General features: G+C 47.3%; 1 protein-coding gene across 9 annotated transcripts; it reads right to left on the bottom strand.

The window, feature by feature from the left end:
- Nucleotides 1-7,040: 7,040 nt before the first annotated feature.
- LOC122214104 (cytochrome P450 4F3) lies at nucleotides 7,041-26,142 on the bottom strand. Of its 9 annotated transcripts, none has more exons than XM_042928772.1 (13): nucleotides 26,004-26,142; nucleotides 25,448-25,640; nucleotides 23,369-23,513; nucleotides 20,496-20,549; nucleotides 20,275-20,402; nucleotides 18,293-18,414; nucleotides 17,284-17,554; nucleotides 16,075-16,141; nucleotides 15,756-15,885; nucleotides 8,178-8,311; nucleotides 8,017-8,081; nucleotides 7,749-7,831; nucleotides 7,041-7,372 (listed from the first exon to the last, which is right to left on the bottom strand). In XM_042928772.1, the coding sequence occupies exons 2-13, from the start codon at nucleotides 25,637-25,639 to the stop codon at nucleotides 7,195-7,197; spliced, it is 1,569 nt and encodes a 522-aa protein (XP_042784706.1). In that variant the 5' UTR covers nucleotide 25,640; nucleotides 26,004-26,142; the 3' UTR covers nucleotides 7,041-7,194. The 9 variants fall into 9 exon arrangements, with proteins under 9 accessions (XP_042784706.1, XP_042784700.1, XP_042784699.1 ...); XM_042928766.1 differs by lacking the exon at nucleotides 23,369-23,513 and adding an exon at nucleotides 21,617-21,761 and having other exon boundaries at nucleotides 26,004-26,138; XM_042928765.1 differs by lacking the exons at nucleotides 23,369-23,513; nucleotides 25,448-25,640; nucleotides 26,004-26,142 and adding exons at nucleotides 21,617-21,761; nucleotides 24,741-25,374.
- Nucleotides 26,143-26,374: the final 232 nt, after the last annotated feature.

The following is a 26,374-nucleotide window of genomic DNA, read 5'->3' as shown; positions in this document are numbered from 1 at the left end:
ACAATAGCCTTTCTAACATGTGTGAGGTGACATTTCAATGTGGTTTTTAAATTTATTTTTTTTAATTTTTTTAATATTTATTTATTTTTCAGCAAGAAAGACACAGAGCACAAGCAGGGGAGGGGCAGAGAGAGAGGGAGACACAGAATCCAAAGCAGACTCTAGGCTCTGAGCTGTCAGCACAGAGCCCAACGCAGGGCTCCAACCCACGAACCGTGAGATCAAGACCTGAGCCAAAGTCTGACGCTTAACCGACGGAGCCACCCAGGCGCCCCTAATTTATTTTTTAAATTGACGTATAGTTCACATACAAAGTTACAATCAGTTCAGGCATACGGCATGGTGATAGGACAAGTCTGTACATCAATGTGGTTCTGGTTTGCATTCCCCTGTTGATTAGTGATGATGAGAATCTTTTCATGTACCTACTGAGCAGCATCTTCAGGTCTGGGAGGTGTGGGGAGAGAGCGAATGCATGGTCCTCAGCCTCCAGCCTGGCTCCAGGATTCTCTGAACCCTCAAACCCCACCAGATCCGAAGTCTGCCTCCCCCTTCCAGCCCAGATATCTGACACCCAAGGATCAGGGGGAATTGGCCCAGCCCCCACCACTCACTGTCCCAGACCGGGTCTCTCCACCCCGTCCTCTGCTTGGCCTGTGTTCCCCATTCAGGAAGCCAGAAACTTCCCCCAGTGAGCTCAGCTGCACTGCCAGTAGCTGACACGGGGGAGCTTGGGGGTGGTAAGGCTGGCCTCAGGGGGAGGAGGACAGCCTTGCTGCCACTGCCAGGGGCCAGATCCACGTCTACCGGCCTGTGAGCTGCTCTTCTGTTTCTAGAAGTTCTCCTCTCCTCCCTTAGTCTTCTCATTAGTGCTTCCAGACACTTCCCCAAGCCCATCCTCTACCCTCCACACACCATGATGCCCTTCTTCCTACAGGTGGCCATGGTGTATGAATAAGAACACCATTCCGTGTGCCAGTCCTTGAAGTAAACACTGCCCTTGAGTCTTCTCGGAAACTGCTTCCAGCAGCCTCTGAGGTGGGTTCATCTAGAGTCCCCACCACACAAATGATGAAACTGAGGCTCAGAGTTTAGTTCCCTCACCCACAGCCAAGTCCTCTCTTCAGGGGCAGAGCTGGGATTTGAACCAGCTGTGCCTGACCCCAGGGCCTGTGTTCTCACTGTCACGCTGCCTGCCTCCGTTCTGACCCGTGTTCTGACCCTGTTCACTCCCCGCTCTTTGTTAGGGAAGCTCTCAATCCTGCTGGGTCCGGCTCCAACTTCCAGGGGTGGATCACAGGAAGTACTTCCCAAGCTGGGGATCAAGAGGAGGGTACAGCTCCCCCCTGCCTCCCACCCCATCCTGACAGCAGTCAGGCTGTCCCAACCCGATGGCCATCTTTTCTTCCCCCAATCTCTCCCCCAGCTTGGTGGGCTCCTTCATTTGTGGGAGGGACACTGGGGGCACCTGGGTCACTCCAGTCAACCCGGGTCCCAGCAGGCCAGTCTTTTCTCCTTTGTTGGAATAATGCTGAGGGAAGTGACCATCAGAGGATCAGAGTCTCTGTTGGGCAAAGAACAAAGGAATTTGTTCCCATCATCCTGAGGGAAATTCATTCAAGGGAGGACAGGCAGCAGAGAAGAGCTGCCTGTTCCCCACAGATACACTCTCACCAGAGGCTTTCCAGGTTCACCCTCTGACTCACTAGGTAGTGAATTTTCTGATGCTCATTTTCTTCCTGATAAGGCAGAAGAGATGGGCACATCCACCTGGCCTCCTTCTGCCTGGATGCTGGATCCTAGACCAAAGCATGACTTATGGAAATGATTTAAAATTCTCCACACACAACTGAGCCTTCCATACAAAGGAATGTTAGGGGCAGAGGCTAATGGGGTCAAAGGAGAAGAGCCATAAACCTATAATCCAGCTTGTCTGGGTGGAGTAAAGGTGTACATTGACCAAGTCTTATCTCACTTGTTTCCTGCAGCCTGGCTGGAGGTGATGAGGGAGTATGAAGCAGGCTGAGGGCAAAATACAGGCTGGCATACACACTCCCAGGTGGGATCTATGTGATATTCCTCAGACACTCCCGGCTACCCAAGAACAAAGGAAAGGGGTTTAAGTGCTTACCATGGTGCTGGGGAAACTAAGGCAAATGAAAAACTAAACTCCCTTACTGCCTACAGCCCATTGACAAGTCCTTGAAACCAGCAAAGTGACCTCCCTCTAGGAGTTCAGCTGCCTCGATGATGACACTTTGCTGGGGGCAAAAGAGAACCTCCGTTTAACATTATCCCAACCTCAATGATCCTGTAAGTCAACTTCCTTTATCTCAACTGCCCCAGGATATATGCTGGCAATCGTACTCCAAGCTTATGGCCCCTGATATACATATAAAGGGTCTCATGACTGAGGTTGTATTAAATGGTAATTGGTGGCACTTCCCTAGCAACAGCTAGGTCCTGGAAAGGTTGCTTCCAAAATTCCTTAGAGACTTACTCTATCCCTGACCCCCTCCCAACCAGAGGGTATATAATGAGGTACCCATCAGGACCCCAATGCAGCTCTTCCTGCCCATGGGTCCTGTCCCCATGCTTTAATAAAATCACTTTTTTTGCACCAAAGAAGTCTTCCAGAATTCTTTCTTGGCCGTCAGCTCCAGACCCCACGAGCCCCCCATCACCCCGAAACCTCATTAGAGGTTTGGCTCCCTGGGCCAGGAGCTTCAGTGCAGCCCTCAGACACAGCAGGTGCCCTGAGCTGCCCCCACTACTCTCAGTCATTCTCCTTTGTCCTTGAGAGGAAACTGCTGCCGCCCTTCAGACCTCCCACATTTCTCTTCTTTCCCGAATCAGCACAGAGACAGATCTGTAGATGGTTTATCATGAAATAAAATGTGGGAAAGAGAATCTAGGCATCTAGGTGAGAAGGGAATAGCGGTAAGCTGCCTCCCCAAAAGTGATCTTCTTTCCAAGGTCATGGACACTCCCTGGGCTGCTCCCAGGCGCCATGCTTCCTGTCCTCGTGACAGTTTAGCCTCCAATGTCCTATAGCCTCCTCCCAAATGTGGTCATTCTTGAGATTCCTTTAGAGTTAATGGAAAGGTCACTTCCCAACACTTTTATTTACTTTTCATTTAAATTTTGAAGTTAAGAATTGGATTCAACAGGAAGGGAAAAGAAAAATCAGGATTGTTGAGTGGTTTCTGTTTCCTATGGTCCTGGGGCTATCAGAGCTTTATAACCCTCTTTGAGGCTCCTAAGCTAGGGTTCTGCTGGCACTTAAATCCCAATGTCACTGTGTTTAAAATTAGTTTTCTTGGGGCACCTGGGTGGCTCAGTCGGTTGAGCGTCTGACTTCGGCTCAGGTCATGATCTCACAGTCTGTGAGTTCGAGCCCCAGCCTGTTTCAGATTCTGTGTCTCCCTCTCTCTCTGCCCCTCCCCCACTCATGCCCTGTCTCTCTCTCTCTCTGTCAAAAATAAATAAACATTAAAAAATTTTTTTAAAAAATTAGTTTTCTTTCCTTAATGCCATTCTGCCTGGCCAACCTTAAAAATGACATCTTTAAAATAGAGAGACCAACCAAAAAACAGATTCTTAACTATGGAGAACAAACTGGTAGCCACCAGAGGGGATTAAGGAGTGCACTTGCGATGAGCACGGAAACAAGTGTTGAATCACTGTATTGCACACCTGAAAGTAATATAACACTGTATGGTAAGTATAGTGGAATTGAAAACAATTTTTTAATGTTCATTTATTTAGGAGAGAGCACAAGTTGGGGAGAGACAGAGAGAGAGGGAGCCCATCTGAAGTGGGCTCTGTGCTGACAGCAGAGGGCCCAATGCAGGGCTCGAACTCACAAATCTCAAGATCATGACCTGAGCCGACCTTGGAAGCTCAACCCACTGAGCCACCCAGGTGCCCCCCTTCCACAATTAATTTTTAAATGACCTCTTCAAAGACACCTGTGAGAATCACATGACCACATTTTTATACTGACCTTCAATTCTTATACTCATGCATAAATATTTACACACTAGTTACAGAAGTATGTTGATATTACATACATGCCCTATGCTTCTCTGTAGACATCATAACTTTTTACCAGCTACATAATATTGGCTCATCATCCACCCTTGACCTATCCAAAAGGTATATATGGGAAAAAGGAAAGAATTTAAAAAGAATACACAGTGGATAGAAAATATGAAAAGTCAGGGGCAATAAACTTTTTAAAATATTTATTTATTTTTGAGAGAGAGAGAGAGAGAGCACAAGCAGGGAGGAGCAGAAAGAGAGGGAGACACAGAATCGGAAGCAGGCTCCAGGCTCTGAGCTGTCAGCACAGAGCCCGAGGTGGGGCTCAAACCCATAGACCGCAAAATCATGATGTGAGCTGAAGCCAGATGCTCAACCAACTGAGCCACCCAGGCACCCCAGTGGCAATAAACTTCTAATGTAAGAATTACTCCTAATGTATGAGTAAATGTAATTGGGTTAGAATCACCAGTTAAAACAGAGTTTTTAGATTTGATTTAAATAAGAAACAAATGTCTTGGGGTTCCTGGCTGGCTCAGTCAGTGGAGCATGCGACTCTTGATCTCAGGGTTGTGAGTGCAAGTCCCATGTTGGGTGTAGAGATTCCTTAAAAATAAAATCTCAGCTCAGGTCATGATCTCACCGTTCCTGAATTCGAGCCCCAAATGAGGCTCTGCGCTGAGGGTGGAGTCTGCTCGACTCTCTCTCCCTCCCTCTTTCTCTCTGCCCCTCCCCCACTCATGCTCAAGCTCTAAATGAATGAATGAATGAATGAATGAATAAAAACTTGTTTTTAAAAAAAGTTTGAGCTATAAAATAGAGAGAGAAATGTACACCCAGGGAGGGAAAGACTCATTTTCTTCAAGCACATGGGGAATATTTATAGAAATTAATCATGTATTTGGCCCAAAAAACACTCAATGAATTCCAAAGTAATCTCTTTATGTGTTCAACTGCATTGCACTAAGATTAAATGACAAAAAAAAACAGCTTTAAAAAGGCACTTGTCTGCAGACCAAGTCAATGAAGCCACTTTTTGGATCAGCAAAGGAGCAGGTCTGGAGTGAAAATGAAGAATTTGGTTTAGACACAGTGAGTCTGAGATGGCTCATAACTTCCAAGTGGGGATGATCACTGAGTTGCCATCCATTTACCAGAGTTTTATTGAATTAATCAATGTCTCTGTTCTCTGTCCCAAAGCACACTGGAAATGGCAAACATCCTGTTACTACACTCTGTTAGTTTCACTTAAAATTTTGCTTCAGGGGTACCTGGGTAGGTCAGTTGGTTAAGCGGCCAACTTCAGCTTAGGTCGTGATCTCATGGTTCATGAGTTTGAGCCCTGCATCAGGCTCTGTGCTGACAGTGCAGAGCCTGCTTGGGATTTTCTCTCTCTCCCTCTCTCTCTCTGCCCCTCCCCCACTTGTGTGAGTGCACTCTTTCTCTCAAAATAAATAAATAAACTTTAAAAATAAAAAAACCCAAAAGTTTGCTTCATTAGGAAATAATCCAGATTTACTAGTTTTCTTGGTGCCCTGAGGGTTTCGTTTTTATTTGGTTTCCTTTCTCTTTTCCATATCTTTGTATTTGATATTATATTACATTTAAATATTTATTTTGGTTTAGTAACACATGAACCTGATTAAAAATAAATCAGAGTGGGTGAATGAATAGATAATACATCCTACAACGGAATATTATTCCGCACTAAAAACAAGCAAGCCATCTAGTCAAGAAAAGACACGAAGGAAGTTTAAATGCCTTTTACTAAGTACAAGAAGCCAGCATGAAAAGTCTACATACAATATGATTCCAACTGCCATACATCCTGGAAAAGGCAAAACTACGGAAAAAGCAAAAATATCAGTAGTTGCCAGGGGCTGAAGGGAGGAAGAGATGAAGAGGCAGAGCACAGGGGTGTTTTAAGGCAGTAAACTACTCCGTATGATACTATAATAATGGATACATGTCATTATTGTAATAGGTCAACTTATAAGATATCAGAAAGCTTATTGTATATAAGTTCGGCTTAAACTCACCTTTCATGAATAATTGAGATAAAAGCTTATGTAGTTCCCTATTAGGATTATCGGAAATTACTAACCGCCCTATCTCGCTTCCGTAACTTCGCCTGCTTGCTAAATGGATAACTTAGGTTACAAAACGCTCCCCTATCCCTTCTACCAACATCTGGCCTAGGCAAAGACCAACATGTAAAAAGTCTCCAACTCACTGCCTCATGGTATCTTAGGTGTCTAACTATGATTGGTCATTTTAAACCCTCTTAGGACAAAGAACTTTAAATTGATAGGTTCCCACCAAAACTAAGGTCTGTATGTCACAATATAATTGGCTACCATGAAATGTTGTAAATTGTAATTGGTAACTAAATAATGATGTATTCTGACTTGCTAAAATCCATATAAGCTCACTGCTACCTTTGTTCGGCGCCATTCTCTGCACTTTTCTCCTTAAGATCAGGAGATCAGGTTTGGCCCGGCCATGAATAAAATCTTGCCCCGCTTCTATTCGGCGTCTGGTGGTGTTTTTCGACAGCACCCTGTTTCAATTATCCATTTGTCAAAATCCACCGAATACACAACACCAAGATAATAATGATGTGTCAATGTAGGTCCCTCCTTTGGAACAAATGTAGCACTCTGATGTGAGATATGATGGTGGGGAAGGCTGTGTGTGTAAGGAGCAGGGGGTATATGGAAGGAGGGCTGGCAGGCAGTCTGGAGACCCCTTACCAGTTGTTGAATTTAGAGACTATTGGGAAAATTTAGAGTTTTAGTATGCTTTTCTTTGTTTTATTCTCTGTTCATTGGAGCTCTGGAGTGACCATAGATTTGATTTTGGGAGAATGCGCAATCAGCATGGGCGCGTGCCTGTGGTCAGCTGGAAAGGCTATCAAGGTCTTGTGCTCACACACCCTTCACCCCACCCCCACCCCTACTCCCACCCCTCCACCCCACCCCACCCCTACTCCCACCCCTCCACCGCTCCCTGCGTTCCGCAGGTCCCGAGCGCCCCCTGCTGGCTGTCAGTGGCGCTCTAGCAGAGGAGACCACACAGCTCTATCCTGGGAATCCGCCAGGGGGCGTGTATAGGGTCGGGGTGGATCCCAAGCCAGGGGGAGCTGGCGGGTCACTGGGGGCCGGCGCTCAGAGGCTCCACCCGCAGCCAAAGCCCGCCCTCGGCGCGCAGGATGAGCTCCGGCTTCCTGCGCGGCTCCTCCTTGTCCGGCAGGACCCGAAAGCGCAGCAGCGTGAGCGCCAGGACCACCTTTATCTCGGTCAGGGCGAACGTCTGCCCGATGCAGTTCCTGCGGGCGGCAGTGGGCACTCACTCGCCAGGGACCCCAGCAGGTCCCGTCGCGCCCCGAACCTGGCCCGGGACCGCCAGCCCCGCCCGCAGGGATACCGGAGGGGACTAACCGTGCCCGGGACCCCCATACGGGGGTCCCTGAGCTTGGCTCAGATCCCAGCCCTGGGAAGGGGCTCTGAGCACACCGCGGAGCCCTCCTTGGACCCAGCCACCCCGCACTGCCCAGGCCTTTACCCCCAACCTCTGGAGGAGGGGAGAGAAGGAGAACCATCCTCAACACCCCCTTTCCCGCCCCCACAGCCACGTCTGGGATCTCAGGCCCAGGCCCCTGCCCTCAGCACCTCATCCCCACCTCAGATGCCCGCTGCGCTCACCTGGGCCCCGCGGAGAAGGGAATAAAAGCCAGGGAAGACCTTTCCTTGATGTTTTCTGGGTCAAAGCGGAAAGGATTGTATACCTGGGGGCGGAGAGAGGCGGGACTGTTGGATGGGGTTTCCCAGGACAGCCGGCTTTGGAGACACAGGTGTGCTTTTCATGGAGGGAGCCATTTGCCAGGTCAGAACCCTGAGCCTTCCCTTAGGCCCCGCTAGGGAAGTGGCCAAGGATGAGGGTGGGTGGAGGGGAGGGAGGGGGAGGCAGCACCTCAGGGTCTGGCCACACGGATGGATTGTGGTGGGTCCCGAAAATACTGACGAGGCAGATAACACCTGTGGGAGGGGAGGGGCCCGTCAGGAAGGGTTTCACCCTGCCTGACGGGCCCCTCCTCCTGCCCACGAGGCTCCTCCCCCTGGTGTTGTGGGCACCTTTGGGGATGACCCGGCCATCTGGGAGCACGACGTCCTGGGTACAGCAGCGGGAGACGACTGCGACCGGGGGGTGCACCCGCAGACTCTCCTTGATGCACATGGTCAGGAAAGGCAACTGGGCCAGGTCGTCCCTAAGGACCCCTCCCCCCCGCCCCCGCAACAGTTATCCAGGGAGCAAAAACAGAGACCCTTACCCCCCACCCCCACCCCCGTTCTCTACTGCCCCATGAGATCATCTCTCCCTATAACAAAATAAATTCCAGATGGATCAAATATCTCCAAACCCATTAAGTTGTGCGCCTTAAAGATGTACAGCTTTTTAATGTGTCCATCACACCTCGATAAAGTGGTATTTGGAAAAGAAGGGCAGTGTCACAGAAATAGGAGAGGAAATTTAGCTGGGTATTTTTAGAAGGTTTTCTGTGCAAAGCACAACACCCAAAATCCAACAATAAAAAGGTTTACGATTTTGCATAAAAATTAAATATTGTTTACTGCAAGAGAGCAAAATCAAAAGGCAATGAGTAGGAAACAAAAGAAACAGATCCAATGTTTTATTTCTCATGGTATTACAGATCCTAGCTAATGCAATTAGACAAGAAAAAAAGACAGTAAGGCAATCTGAAATGTGGGGGTAAGTGTGTCATTGTTGGCAGATAGTGATTCTATGCTTAGAATACACCAGAAATCTTTTATAAACCTTGAAGATCCAGTAAGGGGGAGTGGGGGTGAATTATTTTTCTTTAATCCCCTTCAATTTGTGTGGTGATGTAAATTTTAATGATATAGTTAACTGGCTCAAAACTGGAAAATTATAAAACACCATTCTTACGACTCAACTCACTCATTTCCCATCCTCACAGTTTGCCTAGGTTCTTTTTTTTTTTTTTTAATGTATCCTTCCAGAGCTACTTTTTTGCATTAAAAAAAAAAATTATACAGTAGCATACTATATACTATACACACTGCTCTTTATCTTTTTCAGGCAACAGCACAGCAATCTCTTCTTGTATATTTCCTGGGACTTTTGTCAAAAATAAGGGCTTCCTTATTCTGGAGCTATAAGATAATTTCCCACAGTTTTCTCTAAAGCATTTAAGGCACTTTTATTTTTTATTTTAAATTTGATTCCATCCTGGGGCACCTGCGTGGCTCAGTAGGTTAAGCATCCAACTTCGGCTCAGGTCACGATCTCATGGTTTGTGAGTTTGAGCCCCACACCAGGCTCTGTGCTGACAACTCAGAGCCTAGAGCCTGCTTCAGATTCTGTGTCTCCCTCTCCTCTCTGCTTCTCCCCCACTCATGCTCTCTCTTTCTCTCTCTCTCTCAAAAATAAATAAACATTAAAAATTTTTAAATATTTGATTCCATCCTGATGTTGTCATGTTACAATACATGAGAAGCAGGTTGAATTAACTTTTTTCTGGATAGCTCCCCAGTTGTTCCAAAAGCTTTTATTAAAAACATGTTTTTGGATACAAGACTCCATACTTAGTATTTACTATGTTCACTGGCACAAAATGTATATGCATATGAAAAAAATTGTTTTTCTATGTTGAAATAACAACTAATTAGAAAAAATAAAGGAAGAAGAAGAAGAAGAAGAAGAAGAAGAAGAAGAAGAAGAAGAAGAAGAAATAAATACCTGGATTAAACTTAGATATGAAATCTCTATATTCCAAATGAATTTATAAATTTCTCTCAATCCCAATAAAAGATATGATTCACCATAGCAATGAAAGTATCTTAGGGTTGTGGTGCCTGGGTGGCTCAGTCATTTAAGTGTCCATCTTTGGCTGAGGTCATGATCTCAGTGCTCGTGAGTTCAAGTCCCACATCAGGCTCTCTGCTGTCAGCACAGAGCTCACTTCAGATCCTCTGCCTCCCCCTCCCCCACTAGAGCATGCACTTGCTCACTCTCTCTCTCTCTCTCTCTCTCTCAAAAATAAACATTAAAAAATATATCTTAGGGTTAATTTAACCAAAAATGTATAAGATCTCTAAGAAAAATTTTGGACTTTATTAAAAGACTAAAGAGTATTTCAGTATCCAAAAATGGGGTATTTCTTCCACATTCTAGAATGGTATGCATTCATATTATGAAGTAATCTGTTTTCCACAAGTCAATCATATATTCAAGTCAACCTGTAGAATATGTTCAATTCAAATGAAAATCTACCTGGTAGTTTTAAGAACTTGATAAACTTAATCCAAAACGTTTCCAAAAGAATAGAAGATCATGAAGTGCTAGGTCATTTTAAAAATGAAATATTAAAGAGGCACCTGGGTGGCTTGGTCGGTTAAACGGCCAATTTCAGCTCAGGTCATGATCTCACGGTTTATGAGTTTGAGCCCCACATCAGGCTCTGTGCTGACAGTTTAGAGCCGGGATCCTGCTTCAGATTTTGTGTCTCCCTCTCTGTCCCTTCCTTGCTCTCTCTCTCTCTCTCTCTCAAAAATAAATAAACACTAAAGAAAAAATATTTAGTGAAATATTAAAGAAGAGGAACTCACTCTACCAGGTATTAAGACTTATTACAGGGGCCCCTGGGTGGCTCAGTCGGTTAAGCGGCCGACCTCGGCTCAGGTCATGATCTCACGGTCCGTGAGTTTGAGCCCCGCATCGGGCTCTGTGCTGGCAGCTCAGAGCCTGGAGCCTGTTTCAGATTCTGTGTCTCCCTCTCTCTGACCCTCCCCCATTCATGCTCTGTCTCTCTCTGTCTCAAAAATAAATAAACATTAAAAAAAATTTTAAAGAAGAAAAGACTTATTACAAAGATGCAGTGATAAAACAAACAAACACACAAACAAACAAAAAACAGTGTGGCATTGCTGCAAAAATAGGAAAATAGACCCATGGAACAGGAGAGACAAGTAAGTGAAGCCCTAGCATCTGGTAAGAAAAGCCCACAAAACCCTAACATAAGGCTAGACAGTATGACTGTAAAAGAAAATTTGGACAAATCTGTCTCCATAACAATTAACTAGAAGTGCCCCTCAAAAGTCAAAAGGCAATCTTTAAATGAGTTATTGTAAGTAAATATGAAAAAAAGAGAAAAACTCAAAGAGAAAAATAAAGATGAGTACTAATCACATAACAAGAAATACAAATGGCTTATCAGTGTATGCAGAAGAATGATCAGAATGAACATTTTATTTTTATTTATTTTTTTAGAGGGGAGGCAGGGGACAGTGTGGAAGAGTGGCAAAGGGGGAGAGAGAGAGAGAGAGAGAGAGAGAGAGAGAGAGAGAGAGAGAATCTCAAGCAGGCTCCACACTCAGCACAGAGCTCAGTGCAGGTCTCAGTCCCATGACCCTGGGATCATGACCTGAGCTGAAATCAAGAGTCAGACGTTCAACTGACTGAGCCACCCAGGCACCCCTGAATAGACATTTTTTTAAAGAGACACACAAATGATGAATAAGTACATGAAAAGATGCTCAAAATCATTAATTATCAGGGAAATCCAAGTCAAAATCACAAGGAAAAATCACCTCACACCTCACAGCTGTTAGCACGGCTATTACCAAAAAGACAAGAAATAACAAATGCTGATGAGGATGTGGAGAAAAAGGAACCCTGGGCACTGTTGGTGGGGTTTTAAATTCATGCAGCCACTGTGGAAAATAGTACGAAGTTTCCTCAAAAAAATTAAAAACTACAACTATCATGCTATCCAGCAATCTCACTTCTGGGTAGTCATCCAAAGAAGATGAAAACACTAACTCAAAAAGATATACGTAAACTTATGTTCATTGCAACATTACTTATGATAGCCAAGGTTATGAAAAACAACTGTGTCCATCAATAGGTGAATGGATAAAGAAAATGTGATATATACATGCAGTGGAATATTACTCAGCCATAAAAAGACATCTTGCCATTTGAAACAACATGGAGGGATCTTAAGGGCATTGTGCTAAATGAAATAAGTCAGAAAGAGAAAGACAAGCACTGTATGATCTAACTTATGTGTAGAATCTGAAGAAATGAACAAACAACAACAAAAACAATCTCCTAGATACAAAGAATAGGTTGGTTGTTGTGAGGGGTGGGGGTGGGGGTGTAGGTAAGCAAATGGGTGAAGGATAACTTTCAGTTATAAAATAATTAAGTCATAGGGATGTAATGTATAGCATTACATAGTTACTGTATTTTAGTTAATAATACTGTATTGGCTATAGTTGACTATAATTAATAATACTGTGGTTAATACTGCTGTATTGCATATTTGGAAGTCGCTAAGAGAGTAGATCTTAAAAGTTCTCATCACAAGAAAAAAAATTCTATAATTATGTATGGTGAAAAATGTCAGCAAACTAATTGTGGTGATCATTTTGTAATATATACAAATACCAACTCACTTTTTGTACACCTGAAACTAATATGATGTATATAAATGATACCTCAGTATTTAAAATGTTGGGAGTAGCCCCCAAAATGTGCAAAAGATGTTCAACCCCTTATTTAAATAAGTATTCATTAAAAGAGGAAATATGAAAAATTGGCAAAGATTTAAAATTCAATACAATAATTCTATAGGTATGGGAAAGGTGGTAACATCAAATTCAGCTGATAGGAACAGATCTGAAATAGCTATTAAAATGACAAAAACTGAAACTGTCTTTGACTCAGCAATTGTCCTTCTGGAAATTTGCAGTGGAGAGACCTTTACATGTGTAAGCGTGGCCCAGTGTTCACAGATTCTGACTTATTGTTTGTTTTAGTAAAAAAGTAGAAACAATCCAAATATCCATCAATGGGAGATGTTAAGAGAAATTACAGTACAGCCATATGTTAGAATATCACACAGCAATCAAAACAGGAGGAAGTAGGGGGCACCTGGGTGGTTCAGTTGGTTGAGCGTCCAACTCTTGATTTCAGCTCAGGTCATGATCCTAGGCTTGTGGGATCAAGCATTGGGCTCTGTGCTGAGCATGGAGCCTGCTTGAGATTCTCTCTCTCACCCTCTTCCTTACTCCTCTTTCCTGCTTGCGTGCTCTCTCTCTCACAAATAAAAAATTGTTTTTAATTTTTAAAGGAGGAATATGGGGGACACCTAAGTGGCTCAGTCAGTTAAGCCTCCAACTCTTGGTCTCAGCCCAGGGCATAATCTCACAATTCATGGGTCAAAGTCCCACATGGGCTCTGCATGGGCAATGGGCATTGGCTCTGCATTGGTCTCTGCTTGGGATTCTTTCTCTGCCCCTCCTCTGCTTGCACTTTCCATCTCTATCACTGCATGAATGAATGGATGAATGCGGGGAATAGGGTTCACAAGTCCTATCACACACTGTAGGATGAAAGGAAAATCAGAACAGAGACTCTGGAAAGCAATTCAGCAATGTCTACTCTAATTGAGATCACTAACATAAGTGTCCTTAACAAAGGGGTGAACCAAGTAAACCACTGAAAGCTTTGCAGCACACAGAGAGAAGGAGCTATAAGACACACTTCTGAGTGAATGGAACAAGTTACAAACAGTATGTATATGGAAATGCAAAATGTGTTAATGGACAAAAAGATTATATAGATGATAGATGATAGATAGGTGATATAGGTGATAGATGATGGATAATAGATGATAGATAATGATAGATAATAGATTATAGCTAGATAGATGATAGATAGATTGATAGATGATAGATGATATAGATGATAGATAGATGGATGATACATAGATAGATGATAGATAGTTATTGATAGATAATAGATAGATAGATAGATAGATAGATAATTATGGAAAGAGACATAGCAAATCAATGAGTCTAAAAGTTTAAAAACCCCTCAGGAGACAGAAAGGGGATTAAGTTGGCAGGGGAGGATGTTAATGATAACCATAGTCTCCTTTGTAACGTCTCAGAACAAGAAGAACTTGTTCTCATCATTGCCTTTGTAATTCAAAACTATTTTTCAAAAACTCATATTCTGGGAAAAGGAAGAGATCTCAAGGATAGGTTGTTAATGTGTAGACCTTAATTCCCACTTGGAAGGGGAGAGGAGATAGTTTTCATATAAATGTGGGTATAAAGATAGATGTCTTCTGGAAGGATACACAGAAAATCACTGACAAGTGTTCCTCCTAGGGCAAGGATTTTTTTAAAAGTTCATTTCTACTCTAAACTCTGTTTTATATAGTCTTTTTTTTTTTTTTACCAAGTGTATAATTTTGTTTGAAGTCTTGTTGAAAAAGCTTAAAAATATTTCCCTACCTCACAGGACTGCTGTGCTGAGCAAAGGCTTGGAATGGAAAATATTACGTAAAAAATGCCTGTCCAGTCCAATGCCTCTTCAACATCCCCCAGACCCTGGCCTGTCCCAGGCCTCAGAATCCTTTTCCTGGTCCCCATGCAACAGCTTGTCCTCTCCAGTATGTTTCCCACACTAGCCCTAGAAAGATCTTCCTGGGGGGTGCCTGGGTGGTTCAGTTTGTTGAGTGTCAGATTTCATCTCAGGTCATGATCTCAAGGTTCAAGTGATGGAGTCCTATGTCGGGCTCTCCAGTAAGCATGGAGCTTACTTAAGTCTCTCTCTCTCTCTCTCTCTCTCTCTCTCTCTCTCTCCCTCTCCCTGTCTCCCTCCTCCCCTCTCTCTTCTCCCTCTCCCTCTTCCATTCCTCCCCTCCTCTTCCCTTTTGTCCACCCTGTCCTCTTGAAGTAACTGCACCCCAACTGTACTCAAGGTTCAAGTGATGGAGTCCTATGTCGGGCTCTCCAGTAAGCATGGAGCCTACTTAAGTTTCTCTCTCTCTCTCTCTCTCTCTCTCTCTCTCTCTCTCTCTCTCTCTCCCTGTCTCCCTCCTTCCCTCTCTTTTCTCCCTCTCCCTCTTCCATTCCTCCCCTCCTCTTCCCTTCTGTCCACCCTGTCCTCTTGAATTAACTGCACCCCAACTATACCCAAACACCTACTGATCATCACTCAGGGTCTCAGCTGAGGCACTCTCTCTACTCTTATCCTTGCCTCTCTTACTCTCCATCCTAGCCCTGCCCAGGGGGTGGACCCAGGGTGTCCTGACCTGAGTCTATTCCCCCACCAGGCTGGAGCTCCAGGACACAGAATGGGCTGGTAGAATTGGAGATGGCACACAACTGGGGACAGAAAGGCAGCACGGCAGTGTTCTCTGAATGGGGACAGGATGAATGAAGGTGTTCCTGGACAAGAATTGAATGATTTCAATCCCTAGGTGTCCCCCATGAATCCTGGACTGAACGGTATTGAAGGAATTAGGAGGCAAGAGACAAGCAAACACTCAGGGAGTGAAGATATTGGGGGGGCGGAGAGAGTGTGATTTAGGAGAGAAAAGTAAGGGAGTGGAGTGGAAGTTCACTTACAGAATATGTACTAAGTGGTATCATCTGCCTTCATAATTGTCAATAATTCTCTTAGCAGCCCAGATCTTTCTGTCACTTTCCCCTGCTCTCCAGGCTAGGTACCAGACCGCTGCCTCTGGATTCTGCTCCTAGTCTCTCTAAGCAATAATGACACAATCAACAAAAAGTTCTTTCCACTTTCCCAGCAGGGGAGCAGAGCCAATGAGAGGGGTTCCAGAACAGGACATGAGGACCTGCACTCACCATTCAATCTCTTTAGGCTCACGGTCCCTCAGGAGCTCTTGCACCTCCTGCCGACAGCGCTCCTGATACTCTGGGTGCTTCGCAAGGTTGTACAGGACCCAGGAGAGACCACTGGCCGTGGTGTCATGGCCTGAGAGGCAGCCAGACAGGCTTGGGTCTGTGGGCTTGTTCAGCACCAGAGGGCGGACAGCGCCCTTCGTTAGGGCCCCCAGGGAGGATGGGGAAGATGGGGTGGGATGGGGTGGTCCAGGGCCCACCTGCCAAGTCCCTGGGATTGGACAGACTCCTACCCCCTGCAGTCCCACACTGGGATGCTTACCCCCAAACATGAAGGTGTCAGCTTCAGCTCGGATATCCTCATCTGACAATTGTTTTCCATCTTTGTCCTGGAGAGAGTATAAGACCACTCCACCCCACCCACCCACACACACAGCAAGTCATATCCACTCTGAGAGCTCATAAGCCTAACTTGAGACAATCTCTGAAGCTCCATTATCCATCCAGAAACTATTACCAGAGGCCCCACCCCACAGGCCTTCTCCTCCGTGGCCTCTTTGCCTCCTGTTTTGTCCCTGGTGAGAGGGATCAGTGATCCATGAATATCTTCATGTTTCTACATGATGAGGACTTACTGGAAAGAAGTTATTGGCCACCTGGATTACAGGAGACTGAATGACAACTTCCCTTGGAAGTTGGAAATGAGCATTGCTCCGGAGCCATTTGATCTCATTCTAGGATAGTAAATCCAGAGATTCCTTATCTCCCCTGGTGATAAACCAACAGAACCTGTAGACTTTGCCTTCTCGGTGAAGATAATTGGTTTATACTCCACAACACTTTTCTCTACTTCTCTCTCTCTTTCTCACACACACAGAAGGAGAAGGAGAAGGAGAAGAAAGAGAAAGAAGGAGAAAGAAAATGAGGAGGGGGGAAGGGAGGAGGAGGGGGAAGGGGAGGGGAGGAGGACAAAACATAGGCAGACGAGGAGGAGAAGAAGAAGAAGGGGCAGATGTATCAGCAGTCCTATATAAGTTCCAAGATTCATAATGTAGAGGTACCTCTCCTATGATGGAAGCATGGTTGGTTGCATGTACAGATAAAAGCATCATGTAGCTCTCAGAAGAATTTTAGAATGAGGAACCATGGCTACAATTCTACTATGGCCACCCTTATTTCATTTCTGTGAGTAACAAATGGGCTTCTCTGGATTCTAATATACAAATAAATAAATACACACGCGCACACACACACACACACGCATACACACACACACACACACACACACGCACGCACGACTACCTTATTAAGTAGAGTAAAATCTCAGGCCCTTCACAGTTGCAGACTTACAGTCCCCTGCAGGTTATATTCCATAAAGTCATCTCTAAAACATATCCCTAATCCATCCCTCCTTTCCTCAAACACCACCCATGACTCCCCAGTGCCCTCTGGATCAAGTCTAAGTCTTCAATTTGAAATCTGAAATCAAGGTCCATTCTACCATTTGAATCCAGATCCCAGAGAAACCCACCTTGGTCAGCAGGAGCACATCAATGAAGTCCAAAGTCTTGGCCTTAGCCTTGGCCTTGAGGAAGTCATCAACACCCTCATCGGGGAGAGTGCGGCGCCGTTCCTGGATAACAGCATCCGTGAAGTTGTGCACCAGGCGGCAGGCTCTGCGGAAGCGTTGCCCATCTGGAGTGAGGTAGTACAGGAAGTCCATGTGCATGAAGATCTGCTGGTGCCGTTTTGCCACAAGGGCACTGAGCTCTAAGATGGCAGCAATATATTCACTAGGCTTCCTGCAGGATGAGGGCATGAAGGAAAGTAACAACTTAGCTCACCTGAAGGCTGAGAAAATGCCTGCTACCAGCAGCTGGGAGATATGGCCCATCAGAAAACTGAGTATCCAGGAACTGATGGCCCCACAGATACATGGTGGGGATGATCCAGGACACATGACCCTCCAGACTTTCTTCTCTCCCTGATTCCCATTTCTGTGAGCTGCCTCCATGAACCCAGAACCCAGCTGACACATTATGCATCTCTCCTCTCTCTCCATACAGCTCAGACTTCATCTTCTCCCATTTGGTCAATGGACCCAATCCCCTCTCTAATCTTGCATCCAATTTCACACCATCCATTGTCTACACATCAGTTGGTCTTCTCCAGACTCAGATGTCCAAGAACAGCTTTGCTCATGACCCTCACCTGCTCAAACCTCAGATAAAGTTCATACCCTTTTGCCTGGCTTTTGAATGTCCTTAAGATATAGCTCCTGCCAACCCTTCCAATCTCATTCCCAAGGTGGCTCCTTACTGTGGCACATGCTTTACTCATCCTAGTCCCTTGGCCTTTGTCAAACATTTCTGCTTACCTGAAAGGATCACTCTTTCTCTTTCCCTTCCTTGTCCTTCTTTGTCCAACTCTGATCCGTCTCCTCCAGGAAGTCCCTTCTGATTGCCCTGGTCATCCCTCCCCTCCCCATCTACTCCCTTGGATCTACAGTTCATGTTCCCAGGTCCTGAGCAAGCACTCACTCCTGGCAATTGCTGTCAAAACTGAAGACACATTTCTGCAGACTGTCCAGGGTCATGAGGCTGATGTGCTCAAACATGTCCAGACGGGTGCTGCCCTCTGAGACCAGGCGTTTCCACTTGGCCTGGGCAGAGAAGAAGGTAGAGCTGGGGCTGGGACCTGCCTCCTCTGAACCCCTCTCCAACACCAACCACCAAGAGGGGATCCACCAGATCCAGGCTCCTTGTCCTCCACCCCAGGCACCCATCCCCAGGGAGGACCAGGATTGGGTGGGAGTACAAACTCTTACTATTAAGACCCCATGGCTGAGAGTCAGAAGACCTGAGTTCAAATCCTGACTCTGCCTCCTACACCCCTGTGTGCCCTTGGTCAACTCACTGCTGCCCTCTGGACTCCACCTGTCAAAGCTTCAGTAACAGTTAATATGACTTGTTCTGTTGTCAGACAAACCACATTGGAATCCCAGCTCCACTCATTAGCTCACTTGCTAGCTGTGTGAATGCAGGCAAGCTCCCTAACTTCTCTGAACCTATTTTCACCACCTGTAATGAGGTAATAATAATCATCTTTACCTCATATGGTTGTGAAAATCAAATTAGACAATATATGTCATGGAATGTACACATAGATTCTGGTGTATAGTAAGTGCTTGAGAAATGTTAGCTTTCATCATCTTAATTGTCATAAATTAAGAAAAAATTCCCCTGTGTTGAAAGAGGCGATTCATGGGCCCCGAGCACCCCTCCACCTTTTTGCTGGGTATGCCCAAAAAAGGCAAGGCTCTGATATTCTTTACTTAGGCATTTCTCAGAGTTGCATTTTCAGCAAACACCCTTAAGGAATAAGGTAATATTTCCCCCACACAAATGTCAGGTTTGCTTTTAATTACCAGAAGTCATAGAGTCCCTGAACCTGGTATGCCTCTCCTGTAATGCAACTTACTGCATAAGCATTGAAGCCCACCTATGTTATCCTCACAGGATTTGGTGACTTAGAGAAAGAATGCAAACCAAGAAGTACGTGTGCTTGCTGTGCTATGAGTAATAAATTGTTCTTTGTCTCTGACACAGGAGTCTTGTGTCTTCTGGCACAATCCACAAAACCATAACAATCTCACTCCTTAGCTTGCAAGTGTGAAAATAATCCCAGGCCCTTCACAAAACCCCCACCTCCAATTCTTCACTTCCTTATATCCACACCTTTTCAATGTGATTTTTCAGCAACTCCCATTAAAAGGTGGATGCTCTTTCACCACCTTTTGATTCTATAATGGCCTTTTGACTTGCTTTGGCCAGTCGACCATAGCAAAAATGACAAGGTGATCATCTTAAACCTAGATCTCAAGAGGCATTGAAGCCTCCTCTCAGTCTCCTGGAACCCTGCCTCAGCCATGGGAACAAGCCTGAGATGCTTTCTGGAGGGAGAGAATCACATTAAAGAAAGTTCAGTTGTCCAAGCTGAGACCACCCTAGATCAGCCTGCAGCCAGCCACTCCTCGAACATGTAAGAGGGCTGAGCCCAGATCTGCAAAGTACATACCTGACCCAGAGCTGATCACAAGCACATGTGATCCCATCCATGTCCAGAAGACCAACTGACTCACAGACAGGTTAGCAATAATAAACCCTTATTGTTTCAGACCAATGAGTTTGGAAGTGGTTCGTTAATTCAGCATAACTACTATGCAACCTCCATGGATAACCAAGTGGGTCTCAGGTTCGAAGGCTTCTTTGTAAGGGAAACATTGAAATTAACACCTTCTGAGCACCTGCTATGTGCCAGGGACATGAATACATTACATTATCTTGACTACCCTGCAAAGTGGGGACCATTATTCCCATTATATAGCTGAGAAAATTGAGGCTCAGAGAGGAAGAGCAATGGCCCCAAAGCTGTCTAGGAGAGCCAGAATTCCAGACAAGATATCTCAGAACCTCCATCGCCCCCAAGACTTCAGCTGGGACCCTGGGTTCAAAAGACTCACATGCATGACATTTACACTGTCATTGAAAATCTTCACATAGTGCTTCAGGATGTTGAAGTGGAAGGCGGGTGTCAGCATGCGGCGATGGCTGCTCCATTTGTCACCAGCACTCAGCAAGAGCCCATCCCCTAGTAGAGGCAGCCGCAAGAAGTGGGCAAAGGCACTGCCTCCCCCTGGGTCCCCAAGGTTGTCCCCAATCCCCTTCACCCACAGTTACTCACCCAGCCAGGGCTTCAAGAAGCTGTAGAAGACCGTGTCCTTGGGTGCAATGGCAGCTGACATGAATGAGGACCATCAGGGGTCATGGGGAGGGGGAGGGGAGGGGTTTGGGTTGGGGGAGTAGAGGGCCCAGCCAGGGGAATTCATACTCCCTCCAAGACCAGCTTAGCAGGAATGGGTACAAGAGCGGAGGAAACAGAGTGGGGAGGTGAGGGGGCACCATACCAGGCTGCAGCACAGAGCAGAGCAAAGGCAGAGCCCATGGACACACCCCTATGTACTTAGATGCTCTCTAAAATGTGGCACAACACATGTTGTGCCAGTCCAACATGTTCGAAACACCTGAGCACAAATCAGCACTCCACAAAATGCCTTTACAGGGACGTAGGACATCGCATCTGTCCCAGAACTCTCTGACATCTCCTGACATGGCCCCAACACATGTTAACATGCCCTGGCATGAAACAACATGTATAACACACACTGACCTGATGCAGCATCCTCTGACATGGACCCAGAGACAATCTGACACAACCTCAGTATGTCTCACAGATAGTCCCAGGCAGGACTTAAATACGATCCCACTAATGTCCCAGGCATGGACCAGGTATGACCCAGCCATATCCTAAGACCTGCCCTGGACAAGGCTCACATAAGGCCTCAGCATTTCTCAGAAGGACTCGAGGTTCCAGACCTCAGACAAACTCCAAACATGGTCCAGACACAACCCACAGGAGAACCAGACAATCTCAAATAGCATCCTAGACAAAAACAGACAGACTCCCCACATGCCTTGAATATCCTTGGCCACAGGTGAGCCCCAGACATGACTAAGGCCATCTTCATGGTTACCATGTACCCTATGCCAGGTATAACCAGGTATAAAGTATATCGGCAGTAACCAGAACACAGGTGGAAACATAAACGTGACCAGACCTGGCCATACAGCAGACATCGCACAATCACACCCTAGGTGTGAGCAGACGTGACCAGAGATCTGGCATGTGGGGTCCAGGCAAGACAGAGACAGTGGCGTCCCCACAACTGCATCTGGGTCACCCACCACGCTGTCGGCAGCACAGAGACTTCAGCAGTGAGCAAGCCATGGCCGTGGGGTGTCTACCTGGAGCAAAGAGCACAGGCTTGATGCAGGTGGGGTGGAAGATTCGGATGACTGCATGCCAGGGACCCACCCACCAGCAGCACACATCCCCATAGGTGCTTGCCAGGTTTTGTGTGTACAGAAGACCTTCCTCTGAGCTCTGAATCTGAAGAGAAACAAAAAGGACCCCATTCACAGTCTTTCTAGATGGCCAGATGGAAGGACCCTGCAGAGCAAAGACCCAGACCTGAGCCCTGTGCATCCTTTCCAGCAGCTCAGTCTCCTCCCGGAATCCTTCCCCAGACCCTTGGTAAAACAATTGGGGCTCTTTGGTTACAGGAACAAAAAGGGTCTTTCCCCCATTTGGATCCCAAACACCACATTCACCTGGCTTCTCCTCTCTCCTCATTTTTCATATAAGAAAACTGAGGCTCTGAATGATGAAGTCATTTGCCCCCAGTCTCCCAGATGGTAAGCGACCTGCCTGAGATCTGAGCCCAAGTCCATCAGAATTCCAGGACCTGACTTCTTAGCCATCAAACTGCTTTGAGCCCCAAAACAATAGCTCTGAGAACCTACACTTGCCAAGACTGGGTAATCAGAGCCACAGTGATTAAATGAGAAACTGACCCTGGGATGCAGTCCAAGAAAATTAAAGGGAGTTTTGCAACTTTTCCCCTGGAACTGTTGGGATTAAGCTCGCTTTCCCATGGGGGTTGAGTTTCTTTACCAGAATGAAAGTGAAGCCATCACAGAGGAAAACAGAACTGAAACAATGAAGACAGATTCTTGATGATGTTATTTGAGACCTGGATCCAGCCATGCCTGAAGACAATGCTCTCTGGACTTCACTGTAAATAGATCTCCTTTCTTTGATTAGACCACATAGGGTTGAGTTTTCACCACTCACAACTGAAAAACACCTTGGCAGCCAGAGAGAGCTGGGTGCCTTCCCAGAGTCACCCAGAATTTGGGCGTTAAAGCTAAGGTTTCTGTTGGATGCTGCTTATTCCCCTGCTCAGCCTGGTCTGTCTGGAAGTACAAGAAACAGAAGCAAGTGAAGGGAGCTAGGCTGGGGTAGAGTCCCATCAAGGAGACTCCTGGGCCCTCAAGCAGAAGAGCAATGAACTTGGAGCAGACAAGATTGTAGAATAGGGTGGAAGGAACCAACCCACCAGAGGTGGGTGTCACAGAAAAAGCAGCGCAGGTGTTCTGCCAACACTTGTTGCTCTGGGGATGGAGATGGGTGGGACTGAGGCCAGGCCTGTCAGGGGACCTCAGATGCTATCGATGTCCATCGCACCACTCTGCCCTCTGCTTTAAAAAAATTTCTGCTTGTCATTCCATACCCAGTTCCAATAATTCCTCCTCTAGGAAGTCTTCCAGCCTGCCCCAGCAGAGGCCTTGATTCATCTCTGGGATGACACAGCCATGTCCCTCTGGCCAATTCCTTACCTCACCAGGTCAAGGACCTCTCTGTCAACCCATCTCCTCAAGATTGAGGGTTCCTCCAGGACTGAGCCTTGGATTGAGGGCTCTTGGGGTCCCAGTGGTGCCCAGGACACCAGGGTTGGGGTGGGGGATTAGACAGAAGTGGAAGAAGGAGACAGTGAGATGGGGATTGACAAACACAAGAAGGGAAGAGGAAGATGGCTGAGAGAGAAGGGGGAAGTGAGGCCAGTGACCTGCTGGTGTTGCGTGAAGCTTCGAGAAAGAGGGGGTGACAGCCATGGGTTGTGTCACAGCCCATCACCACAAGCTCTGCATGAGTACCTGAGGCATTGGTGATAGTCCGGATCATGTCAGGGTGGCACAAAGTGATAAGGGGTATGGTGGGGCCCAGCCACGTCACAAACCCCTTCGGGTAGGCGGCCACCAGCTGAGTTAAGACCCTCAAGCCCTGCTCTGTGGGGTGGACCTACAAGCAAGACAGGGGCCATCACCTCCACAGAAGGAGCCACGGCAAGTTCCCCTGCAACCTCTGCAGTGGTCAGTGTGTCCAGACTCTGCATAGATGGAGGGGATCTCTGTTTCTTCCTGCTCCTTCCCTTGGGGGCAGAGGGATCCCGGAAGACTCTCCATCTCCCAAGGGTCCCTCCCAGGACACAGGGAGAAGACATGCTCTCTGCCCCCAGAGAGGCCGACCTTGGCTTGAGAAGTCAGATCTTTCTTCTCCTGGGAGTCTTTCCAATCTCAGGGAGGTGCCCACGGGAACAGCAGGGTGGCCTCACGTTTTGTACTGGGGCTCCTTCCCATGTCCTGTCATGTCCTGGCCAGTCCACACAGCCGCCCCGCTCCCCAGATGGTGAAGGTGTGCAGACCTTCCAGCTCTGACAGACCCCAGGACACAGGTGTGAGCTCTGCCCATCAGTCAGGAGGGCAGCTCCCACCTACGTCCTCTTCTGCGCGCCAGCTTGCATGGTGCATCCCATCTGTCTGTCTGTCTGTCTATCTACCTCTACCTATGAACCTATGGACTATCTATGAACCTATCCCCTGAACCTATGGACTCCCCCATCAGCCGTGCCTTTTACAAATGAAGAAACCCAGGCCGCATCCCCCAAAAGGAGAAGGAGGGGGGCTTGCCTCCCAGTGAGGCATCCTCTCCAGTCCCACGGGAAGCCCCATCCCCGGCCTGACAAATACTTCCAGGTGCTCCAGACAGGTGAATACAAGTCATTTTCACTTTAGTGACTGTTCCCTGCTCCCTAAGAACACTGAGGCATTTGAGGAGATTGGCCCAGAGAGGGAGAGTGACTCAGCTGAGGTCACACAGCAAGAGGGACTGGAGGAGAGAAGAGTGACCAAGACCAGCCTCCATGGCCAAGCCCTGGAGCAGGGAGTGGAAACAGTAACTTTATAACATTCCTGCTGCCCCCAGGGTTTGTTAAGAACATTCCCAGACCCAGCATCTCAGGCAAACTTCACAATGAGCTTGGAATGCCCTCATTCCAAACTTGGCCATAATGAGCAGTAAAATAGCAGGAAGTCCTTCCCCCAGCTGTGGTCCTCATGCTGGGCAGTTAAGGAGAGCTGTGCTCCTCCCTCAGCCTGTCTGGGGATGAGAAGGGTTAGCCGCTCATCCCTTTGACCTTGAACATGGCAGGTAATGGCAAGCTCACCACCTATGTCATCAAACACTTACCTGAGTGCCTACTGTATGCCAGCTCCTGGGCTGGACAATGTAGTATCTGATCCCCAGAGCAACTATCCAGGTAAAGAGGTGGAAAATAAGGAACTGGACAATTAATTCTTTAAGTATGAGCAGACCCAGGTCAAAGGTCCCTGCAGGTGGGGAGTCAAAGAAAGCTTCTGTAAGGGGAAGTGAGTGGTTAACTTTATTCAGGTTGGGCAATGGGCCCATTGGGACATCTCAGCAGGGGAGTGTAGACTGAGAGGAAGCTTTCCTGGGGAGGGGTGTGGGTGGAGAGCTAGACCCCTGTGAGTCGAGGTGGGGAGGTCATAGGTAATTCCTGTAGGTAAGTGAGCAGACACAAGGGAATGGGCCAGGTAGGGAGCGGACCCTGGACAGTGCCCCTGAGAAGGTCCCTGGGGTAGCCACGGACACTGGGAATGCCAAGGGACCCTGCTCTGTGCAGCCCGCCCTGGGAGCCCTTCAGAGGGACATTAATGTGGGGAAGAGAGGCAGGAAATGGATCCCAAACAGGCTAGGGGTGCGAAGATGAAGATGTGGAAATGGCCTGGGATGAACGAGTGATTAAAGAACGGCTCCCTAGCCTTCCTCATTCTCTGCTGTCCCAGACCCCAGCCCCACCCCAGGTCCCCGTTCCCCACCCCTGGGAAAGTGCATCCACCCCGCTGCCCCAGGCCCATCCTGCCACCCACACTCACCAGTCCGAGGTGACCCCAAAACCAGTTCCGCTTCGGGGGCTGCGGGAAACACCGGAGGCGGCAGCACGTGTCATAGAAGCTGTAGCTCCAGGCCAGGACGCGAGCCAAGAGCCAGGAAACCCCCACCAGCAGCAGGAGCAGCCATGGGGAGGCTGCCACCTGCCCGAGTCCCAGCCAGGACAGGCTCAGCATCCTGGAGGCAGAGGGGACAGATTTTCCTGAGGCCGAGGAAATGGGCCCAAGGGTGAGCTCTCTGGACTCTTCAGGAGCAGAGGGAGAGCCCCTCCCCCACACCGGGATGGAAGGGTCAGGGACTGAGAGGGGTAGGCATGGTGAGTGCTCAGCACTGGGCAAATGGTGATTCAGAGAGAGGAGGAGGACCTAGAGAATTCCAGAGGGAGAGGCAGAGTGAGTGAGAGGGAGAAAAAGAAAGACAGAGACACAGAGAGATAGCTAACCACCCACCAGTAGCCACTCTGCTCCCAGCGGCTCTCTGGAGCCACCCCACCCTTGGGCAGCATCCTTTGCTACCCAGGATCAACCCCCAGCCAGGTACCTTCAGACCTCAGCAGCTTATCCACACAGCCTCCTCTCCCCTCCTCTTGGAAAGTCTTTGTCCCTGGAGCCTGACCTAGGGGACACTGGCAGTGACCAGGCTAAACCAGCCAGTCCCTGCCTGCCTGCTTACCTCCTCCCCACCTGGCAGTGGCCCAACTAGTAGGTGGGGGAGGGGGACTTCCGTGTTATAAAGAGAGAATGGGTTCTCAGAACTCAGCATCCCCCACGTGGGGGTGGGGGATCCGTTGATGGTTGGGCAAAGGTGACTCCTGGCCCCCAAGCTAACAGCCACCCCTGCCCTTTCAAGGCCAGCAGGGCACAGCAGGGAAAAGCTTGAACATGACAGTTCAGGTGCCATGGGGGCAGGGT

The sequence above is a fragment of the Panthera leo genome, chromosome A2, assembly GCF_018350215.1.
Source record: "Panthera leo isolate Ple1 chromosome A2, P.leo_Ple1_pat1.1, whole genome shotgun sequence".
NCBI lineage: Eukaryota > Metazoa > Chordata > Mammalia > Carnivora > Felidae > Panthera > Panthera leo.
This window is presented reverse-complemented; position numbering and strand designations above follow the sequence as displayed.